Genomic DNA, 10,284 nt, shown 5'->3' on the forward strand with positions numbered 1-10,284 from the left:
CTGAAATAAAATTTGTGAAACAAGCACATACTAGTAATACGACGCCTACAAGCCAGGGATGTTAATCCTGCCTCTGCTTTTAGTGCTGATATACTGACATTATATGAATAGCACGAATGTATGAATCTTGTGGCTCGATTTTGTACTGATTCTAGGGAATTTATTAGATAATTTTGGTTAGGGCTCCAAATAGCAGAGGCGTATTCTAATTTAGAACGGACAAGTGATTTGTAGGCAAGCAATTTTAGGTTTTGTGGCGCATGACGTAGATGTCGTTTTAAGAATCCAAGGCTTCTGTTAGCAGATGATATGATTTTAGTGACATGCGCGTTCCAGGTTAGATCACTGAACAATGTTACTCCGAGGTATTTGCAATTCTCAGCTAATTCTACCGTGACGTGCGAGATTTTATAGGAGAAGAGGAGATTTTATAGGAGATTTTTATCCACTCCCCGGTCGACGAAACTTCGGGCTTTATTGTGGGCTGCCTCGTTCCCCAGATTCCACAAATGGGCTGCCACCCATATCAGTTGGGAATAATTTCGTGAGAATTTGGTGGCGTTAAGAATAGGACTACGTGAGAGATGGCGATGGCATGATTTTAATGGCGGCGGGCCTTGCGCGTGTTCTCTGTGCCACGCCACTGCCCACTTTGTCGCCTTCTAGTCCGTCACGCTACCCGGCGCCACCGAGCGATCATCCTGCTCGCGTGAACTAGAAGAATGGCAGTGACGACGAACTGCAGAACGTGACGACAGGAGGGATTAACACAGAAGAGAAGATCTAGGGCTTGCCTTCACGATGAAAGAGGTAAGGAGGTAATGGTCGGATGAGCGCTAGACCAGGGATCTCCTGGGCCGTAGCTCTTCTTGAGCAGATGGCCAAGGCCCATGTACGCACCGAAGGTCGGACGTTTGACACAATCATCAAACAATTCCGCCGCTTCGATTAAGCGAAGGGCAGCCGAACTTCTCCACAGTTCACGCGGTTACCGAATACAATCGCGATGTCCCATTGCGAAGACTCGACTTCGCCGTGGCCCCCGCCTAACTCCGAGATCCTGACACGACTTTTGCGCCAGGAACTAAAGGCAGTAGCCGCCATTGCTTCTGAACCACCAGCACCAGACAGTATTCCAGCAGTATCCCTCATACTGGCTGTTGAAATCCGTTGAAATAAGTTGAAATATCTCCATTGAAAGGTAACGTTTATTGCGTCCTCACATGCAAAAGCCGTACCTGCATTTCTGTAAAGAAGAAGTGAACAGCTTCATGAGTACAAAAGGAAAGCACACGGTGTTCCTCTCCCGTGTGCTTTCCTTTTGCCTTTACTACGTACAGGTGAATACCAACCTTTTCCACCCGATTCTTGGCCGATCCCCCAGAGTGGGTATGTGCCATTCTGTCGTAGGCTACAACAACAACAACAACAAGTGAAACAGGTATTGCTTGACAGTATGGACTGCAGAGCAAATGCTTTGGGCGCTCTGTACGGTGATATTTTTTTCTTGTATTCACTTGTATTCACACGGCATAGTGGCCAATGATATGTTTTTCATCAAGTTTGTAGGTTCCTATGAAAGGTTTTATGTGCTTCAGCTAGCTGCCCAGGTCGGAGGTCATCAGGTCTGAATTTGAGCCATGAAACCTGGTGGCTCATTTCACATCGACAGAGCTTTCACACACTCGATGGCCAAGAGAGCTACTGTACTCAGCGCTTAGTGCGAGCGTGCTTCTCCAACCCTGCCTGTACCCCAACCCAAACCCCACCGTGGAGTACTGGGAGGCGACCTTATTCGCTCGCTCCGACATGAAATCCCAAAAGGCGACGGTCGAACGAGCAATGGCAGCAGCGGGATCCGCTGGAGTCCTGTACTAGGGACAGAGCACTAAGCCTGACCCCACAGCAACCTCCATGTAACCCTATCGTTTGAAAGGAAATAAACATTTTACCACAAACCCGAAATTTAATTTCAACCTTTACGCGGTGAAGAGAAAACCGCTACGCTTGCACCGCTACGCTGAACCACTCGCTCACATTTTAACCCCCCTTTTCCGTTTGTCATTCACCGAAGGCATTCTTCCAAATGACTGGCGTGTGGCTCGAGTGGTTCCGGTCTTTAAAAAAGGTGACCGTTTAAATATTGGTAACTACAGACCTATCTCACTTACTTCCAGTACATGTAAACTTATTGAACATATCATATCAAACTACGTCGTCTCGTACCTTGAGGAAAACAAAATTATTTCACCCTTTCAACACGGTTTCAGAAGAGGCTTATCAACTACCACGCAGCTCGTGACCACTCTTCATGAATTTGCTTCATCACTAGATAAGGGCGAACAGATTGACGCAATTTTCATGGATTTTAGTAAAGCGTTCGACCGCGTTTGTCACAGTAAACTGATATTTAGGCTTCGAAACATTGGCCTCCCCGATAACCTTGTTAATTGGATTCGTTCTTATCTTTCCAACCGACAGCAGTTTGTTCAGGTAAAGGGATGCTCCTCTCACATTCTACCGGTGTCCTCTGGAGTGCCCTAGGGTAGCGTCCTTGGCCCGGTTCTCTTTCTCATCTACATCAATGACATCGTTTCGGCCATTGACACTGCAACTATAAGTATTAGGTTATTCGCAGATGACTGCATTCTCTTTAAGTCTATTAATAGTAACCAGGATCAAGCACGCTTAACATAAACCTTAATGCAGTTGCAGATTGGTGCGCGGAATGGTTAATGGAAGTGAATACTGATAAAACTGTTCTCCTACGGGTCCCGAAAAAGAAGAATCCCTTCCAGTTTACATACAAACTGAACCACGAAAACCTACTGCAAGTTGACAACTACAAGTACCTCGGCGTAACATTAAATAAGCACCTTAGTTGGACTAGTCACGTCGACAAAATTTGCGCTGCTGCTGCAAGGAAACTTGGCTTTCTCCGCCACAAATTAAAGTCTTCCCCACAGTCCGTGAAGCTATTAGCATACAACACGTACATTCGACCTAAACTTGAATATGCTAGTGTGTCATGGGATCCATTTCTCAAAAAAGATATACATTCACTAGAGATGATGCAAAGAAAAGCAATCCGGTTCATTTTCAACAGTTATCATCGGAATGCTTCACCGTCCGCCATCATGTCTGTAAATAATATTCCATCCTTGGAAAAAAGAAGAGCACTCGCTAGGTTAAAATTTCTTTTTTCACTTTATCACCAACAGTTCAATTTCTCTTCCAAGGACTACCTGCGCCCACGCTTAACCCGGCATACTAGGAACGTTCATGACCACAGCCTTACGCCGTTCTTTGCCCGTACAAACCTCTTTAAAAACTATTTTTTTTGTTCGCACTATCGCTCAGTGGAACAGCTTGCCAACTCTCGTCTTTTCCACGCGTAATGTTCATGATTTTGAAGAACGCTTGTCCCCTATCATCTGAGTTCTGTTTGTAATCCTACGTCTGGTGTTTTATAATATTTATTCCTGTTTTTTTTTCTTTTTGACAATGTTGTTCATACAGCAACCTTTTACTTTTGACTTCCTTTATGTTGATCATTCAGGTGTTTTGTAGTGTTTGTCTGTTTTCTTTCTTTCTTTTTTGAAGTTTGGTGTGATCTTTGGCTGTTGTTAAATTGCCCACTCTGCTTGGCCCTCGGGCTGCAGTATTTTGTGAATAAATAAATAAATAAAATCTTTGATTCGCTTGATTCCAGGATAAAAAAAAACGCGGAAGCTACGGCTCTAAAGGAGATCGCAGTTGAAGCACAGCAGATAACGAACGCAAAGTGGCGCGACACATGATACGCCCCGCGAAGGGCAGCGGATCTAGCTGATATCGTTGGTTTGAGAAGCACATGCAAATAAAATTAGATAACAGCCCGCATCGCGCGCGCTGAAAAAGATATTTTTTCAGGCGGCGTGGCAGCGAGCGGACGTTGAGAGCGATGTCTCTTGCAGGCACCCAGTACACGCTCGTCGGCTTCGGCCCGGAACTCGACTGGAGGCGTCTCAGTTTCGTGGAGCCCATTCCGACGAACAGGGTGTGCAGTGCCTGCGGGCTGGTCCGGAAAAGAGCCGCGGTGCTTTCCTGCATGCACGTCCTTTGCGACTCTTGCTACGAACAATGCGCCCAGGAAGAGATGCACGTCTGTCCTCTGGATGGCCACGAGTGGCACGACGAAGACTACGTTGACTGGAGAGACTTTCCTCTAGATGAGCTGCTGGAGAGAGAGGTAAGGGACTAGACTCTCACCCTTTGCTTTTTCCGGCTGTTCTACCCCATCATTTCGCAGAATAAGTCTTAGGTTGTCCACTGCTTCGCATGCAACAGGATAAAATACGGACGTGCATTAAACCTGGTTTACTTGGAGGATTGCGAAAGCAACGAGGAGAGACGATGGAGAGCGCGCGGCAGCGGAGACGGCCCCGGCACGCATGCGCGATATGGCCTTGCCTCAGCCCTGCGAAATGGCTCGGCGACTCGCGCAGTGTTGCTTTCGCAACAAAAAAAAAAATCTTGGACCGCTGCGCATGTAGCGGCTGCGCACCTCTATCGGGGCCCTGCGGCTGCTCTAAGAATTATGGCCTTGGCCTGCTACTCCACAATGGGGACAGAGACAGGGAGGAAAAGGAAAGCGCGAATGAAGGTTGATGGAACGCCGTAGCGCAGTGGCCGTGCTCACAGGTGTTCATGCACGCAAGTACTCACGGACGCTGTTATCAAAGGACGCTCGAGAGTGAAGGCCATGTCTCCCTCTTTACTCTCGGAGAAAGTGAGCGGCGTCGCGCCGGTGGTGGCATCTACTCGATAGAGGAACTCATGCGCTCCTGGCGCCATTATAGCTGCCTGAGGTTATTTAACCAAGACTGTACATCCTAGCCTCAAAAAGCCCACGCTAGAGAAAGGCCTGGAAATCCCCGCCACGTGGGAGGGTCATAGGTTTGGGTCTTCCATTCGCGCTATTAACGCTCTAATCTTTGCTTTTCAGTTTCAAGCGAAACAGTCGCGTTGCGAATAGCAATTTCTTTCTTGTTTTATGGCAGTCCCATGTTGCAAAAAAAAATTAGAAATATATTCACATCATCCGGCAAGAAAGTGATAGTAGCCATGCTCAGTCGCCTTTGGTATGTCGACCCCATGACACTGGCGCGTACAGTGGCAGGGCCTATGCTTGCATGAGGGAAGAGCCTGACATACTATTCTCACTGAAGCTTTAGCTGTCACCACACTTGCCTTATTTTTGGCCGTTGGGGAATGTGATAAGGCGCTGAGGAACTGGTTGATCGGCAAGGGCCTGATACTTCTAAAATGTGGCTATCTGCACATTGCGTGGCAGTTCAAAGCTGTGGAGAGGTTAGGCTGATTTCTGTTCTTTACATCCCGAATATTTTAATGCTGTATTTACAGCATGTACTAAACGTGCCACTTTATGGAGCCATGACTCCCACAGGAAGGCCTTGAAGGTTTAACAAAGCGGATACGTATTCCTGCATTTTTAAAAGCACTCTACGGTTTTCATTTATTTCTCCCCCATTGCGCTCACCTTGCTTGTAGCTCAGCGTCTCCAGATGCACAATTTATGCTAGAAGACGTCTAGGCGTTAAGTAGTGTATAATATTGTATTGGTGATGGAACGCCAATTTTCGCTTCTGCGAGAAAAAATAGCGCCCATTGTTACTGTACGTTTGAATCTCAGAAAGTTCGAGAGGTAGTTTTATGCAGTGCGTTATGTGGCTCTCAGAGACCGGTAATCTGTACGTTTGCAGAGCTTGAGGAGGTAAAAAGGAAGGTTTGACAACAAGACGTGTCAATTAAGGGCCTTGACGACTTGAGGGAAAGACCGAATTCTTGCTTTTCCCGACGAAGAGAGCATTCTCTTTTCATCTTTTTGCTTCCGCGGTCCGCTGCATTACGATACTGTAGTGGAAAGGAGTGCAACTTTTGTGGAAGCAATCAAAGCGACTTGGTAAGCGTGTAACCGCTGCTCTTGCTTGCACGGCCCAAAGAGAAGGCACATCATTTGAACACAACTGGCCGCAGTAATTTCGCTTATGTGATTACAACTCCTACCCTTATAACTCTTATCTCTTCCTTTAGATTTTATGCATCGTATTCTGCGAGCAACACGTAACACTTTTATCATACAAAGGGAATTTCAAAGTTCCTTATTTTTCAAAAACCTGATTTCATAACTTGTTCTCTACCTCGATTACTCTTCAGCCAGAAATGTCGTCTGGTGTTCCGGAAGGGTTGTAAGTTGATATAGAAAAAAAAATAGAGAATTTTTGCCAAAATTCTATAAATATCCGAAAACATTATTGAATGAACGTTAGCTCTTCTTGTTAGTTTACTCTTGGCTTTCTAATGCCAGTTTGTCGTGCTGATTTTTAACTACTGTCATTGTATTCAGGGAAAACTAAAATTGCAAGAAGAGCCGTAAGAAGGTGTAATTGTAAAAGTAAAAATTCAGGGGGCACTTTGACTGTCTAAAGTGGGTAGAGGCGGAAGCGTTTTCCGCACCACCTTCGCTGTTTCTGTGGCACTGGTGGCGTCACATGTAATTGAGTACTAATTACTAAGTGATGACAAATCACTAATTAATGGTTAATTACTGATTAATGTCTGAATACTAATTAACTACTAATTAATTATGCTTAAGCTTCGCCTTTAGGAGTGGAACGCGACAGCGCGTTGTAGCGCTGCCAAGGAGACCACGGAACGCCACCACCCGTTCGGCGCGATGCCTTGCCCTTTGAACACAACGCTTTTTGAGGAAAGGAAATGGCGCAGTAATTCTCTGTCATCTCGGTGTACACCTGAACCGCACCGTAGAGGAAGGAAGGAAGTGGGAGTGAAAGAAGATAGATAAAGAGGAGCCGTAATGAAGAAAATGAAAATTGTATTTGAGGAAAGGAAATTACGCAGTAACTGTGTCACAAAATTCAGGGGGGCACTTTTTTTACCTAAAGTGTGGTCACTGATGTGTGGTTAAGATGTTAAGCTTCGCCCCTAAGAGTGGAACGCGACAGCGTCTTGCAACGCTGCCAAGGAGTCCATAGAACGCCATTGCCCATTCGGTTCTACGCCTCGCTCGTCGGTAAATTGGTTTTTGAGGAAAGGAAATGTATGTCTCATTTGTCGGCGGACACCTAAACCTCGCCGGAAGGGAATGGAGGAGGATGAGAGTGAGTGAAGACACCGTATTCACTAGACGCGCCTTTGTTCATTTCAAGTAGTAGTAGTAGAAAACTTTTATTGAGATCTTTTAAGAGATTCGCGGATTCGAAGCCTCCGTCGTCTGTCGTGGCGCCGGCGACTTGAGGCTTCTCTTCAGCAAGGTTGGGCCCCTAGTCCAGGGCTCCACTGAGTCGCGCTGCATCAGTAGCGTGCCGCACTAAGGCCCTTTGGGCCGCGAGCTCGCTGCTGGTGAGCCGGCTCTCCCATTGCTCCGCACTCAGGAATTCGTGTTGGTGGAATGCTTTATTTCGTTCGCACTCCCATGTGATGTGGTATGCTGGCATGGCGGAGTGGATAGCATGCTCGTCTCTCACGCTGAAGACCGAGGTTCGATTCCTGAGCTCGACCAATTTCTTAATCGTTTTATTTATTTATATGGCATGACTAGTAAAGCAAACTAGGCTAATTGGGTAATTAAGCAATTAACTAAGCTCAGTCCCACTTACTTGGAGCATCACTATACGATCCCTTCAATTGGTTGCATGGTTACTAGCCAAAGTACAATTGGCCCCGTTTGAAATTCGCGCGCGGTGACGTCACGACCGCTTCCACCAATTGAAAAGCGCAACATTTTCTGTCGACAACTGCTGCTTACAACGAAGAGACATTAAAGGCTTCCGCCTTAATACAGTTTATTGAGTATAGTATCCGGAGTGGAAGTGAATGAAACCCTAAAAGAGAAAATGTTGCCATATCTCTCCAGTCATGCATTGGAGATGTAATGTGATAGCTCTGCTGTTCAAGAAAAATGAGCGATTCTACTGCCCCTGAACTCAACCAATAGCTGACGTGAAATGGCAGGGGGAGTTACCTTCGCAAAAATTATCAACTGTGTTGTTTGGGAGATAATTTCATTGCAATGAATGTACCTTTTTTTGGTTTGCAGGTCAAGTGCTGGAATGCGGAGAGCGGTTGCCCTCACGTGACAGCTACTTCCAAGATCAGCGATCATTTCCGGAGGGAATGTCTGCACCACTCAACTCGCTGCCCGAAGTGTTCGATCAAAGTCCTCTGCAGCGAAGTGTGTGCGCACATCAGATCGGGAACTTGCGGCTCGTTGACTGACCCCGCGTTGAAACCCCAAAGCAACTCCGACCTCAAGGATGGAAATGAGTCTTTTGATACTTTGAGCCGAGCATTTGAAAAGAAGGCGGATGAAATCCAGGGCTATCTCGAAAGAATCACTGCTGATAGTAGCACGCACGATGACAGGTTGAATGAAATGTCTCACGATATCAACACATTCAAAGAAGGTGTAAGGCAAGAACAGACAGCTGCAGTGCCTGAGAACTTAAAGGAAACGTTGCGTGAAATCTTAGCGTCAAACGCGGAGATCAAAGAATGTCTGACCACACGCAGCGACGCCATAATCAGTCTTTCCGCAGGGATGGACAAATTGGAAAAAGTACTGAAAGATCACTTGGGTAATATGACAACGGAAACTGCAGGAAGCATTTGTCAAATCACAGCTGCCCTGGAGCAAGTCAGAACAGAAGGGAGGGAGAATGGTCAGAAGACGTTGGAGCGCATCACAAAAGTGCATACACTGGCTCAGCTGCAAGCAACGCGGTGCGAGTTTTTTGTAAAAGGTTTAAAATCCCTCGAAGAGAAAGCGCTGAACGAAGGCACTGCTTGGTATTACAACGAGAGAGTGTACTTGTGTGGTTACTGCATGTCACCTGGCCTATACTTCTGGAATAGAGGTGACTCCGTTACTGTGCATGTTTGCTTGCAGCTGCACGAAGGCCACCTGGACGACGTTGTTCTGTGGCCATTCGAGCAAAGAATCAAGATGAACTTCGTGCACCCGCAAGATGGCGCCGAACTTGAGGTCGACGGTAAAACAATACGTTCTTGGAAGAATTACAAAAAGCCGGAGACTTCAAGTAATTTTGGCGTTTATCTCCTGAAGACGTCGTTCGTCCTAGCGGATCTCCTGAATGACGGCTTTGTTGAAGACGACAAGCTTCGAGTCAAGTGGGAGCTCTTGCCTTGAGTTTGCCTTCTAACAGCAGAGGGACAAGGAAGTGTCGCATGTGCATGGCACGAATAAAGATTTTTTCTTAATAATACCACAATATCTGAAAAGAGCTTCATAGACACAAAAATATTTAGCGTTTCTTTCGAAATAAATTTGCAGTTTAAATGTCAGTTATCATGGTTTGCTTTGCACGTCATTACTGTTTCGTTCTTCATGTCCATGCTTTTAAGCGTCTTGAAATCTGATGGCACTCGAAATATTGGTTTGAAAATAAACGCTTTTTCTTCTGTTCATACCCACTTTCACAGACATAGCTTTGTATGTCATATTTCTGGGAATATATCGAGCCGGCGTGTTCGTCGTCATATGTCATAGAAGAATACTCCACCGTTCATGTGCTAACTTGAGAAAAAGCTATCATTGTGCCGTACCCACCCGCGTATGGGCCAATCCAATCTTTTAAAACAGTGCCCTTGAAGCCTGGGGACCACCAATACCCACATCAAGCAAGGGAAAGCCAGCAATACATTGAGGAGCGCGGAAAAGATCGAAAGAAAAAGCAGCCAAATGAATTCCTTTGGAAATCCCTTTGTTCCGCCGGCATTGAATCTTTGAACACTATACGGTGGTTGCGGAGATATTTGCGGGGCAAGAGATTTACGCGCTCTCATTTTGCAAGGAAGTCGCGATAAGATTGTGAGATAAATAAGATAGACAGATAAGCGCGGACCTGTACTGCCCTTCACTCCGCGGTTTAGTGGCCTAGTACAGGAATCAAGGCTAGTACCCCAATGACCATTTTCGCTTTTAGCGTGTCTTCATGCACAGGAAGCATGTAAACATTTAATGGCTGCAGGCCGAGTTCTATGTCAAATAAGAATGCCTCACATACTAGGAAACAGCAGCTGTAGGCCTTTTTCTCGTGTTATGGTGCCAAGCTTTGTGAACATCCGTGGATAATTACTGCCAATATGGTACGACCACAGTGACGCTGCGGAGTTTTCAAGTTTCCAGCCAAATATTATCAGTGCAAATGGAGGTATGGCCTTTGGCCGTCTCATCCCACG

At 46.1% G+C, this 10,284-nt stretch overlaps 1 protein-coding gene across 1 annotated transcript; it reads left to right on the plus strand.

The window, feature by feature from the left end:
* The first annotated feature begins 3,943 nt into the window (after positions 1–3,943).
* Positions 3,944–9,232, plus strand: LOC149329536 (uncharacterized). The gene is made up of 2 exons (XM_089559263.1): positions 3,944–4,231; positions 8,123–9,232. The coding sequence occupies exons 1-2, from the start codon at positions 3,944–3,946 to the stop codon at positions 9,230–9,232; spliced, it is 1,398 nt and encodes a 465-aa protein (XP_089415389.1).
* The last annotated feature ends 1,052 nt before the right edge of the window (positions 9,233–10,284 follow it).

Source organism: Amblyomma mixtum, chromosome 9, assembly GCF_055824585.1.
Source record: "Amblyomma mixtum isolate Tamu chromosome 9, ASM5582458v1, whole genome shotgun sequence".
NCBI classification, from domain to species: Eukaryota; Metazoa; Arthropoda; class Arachnida; order Ixodida; family Ixodidae; genus Amblyomma; species Amblyomma mixtum.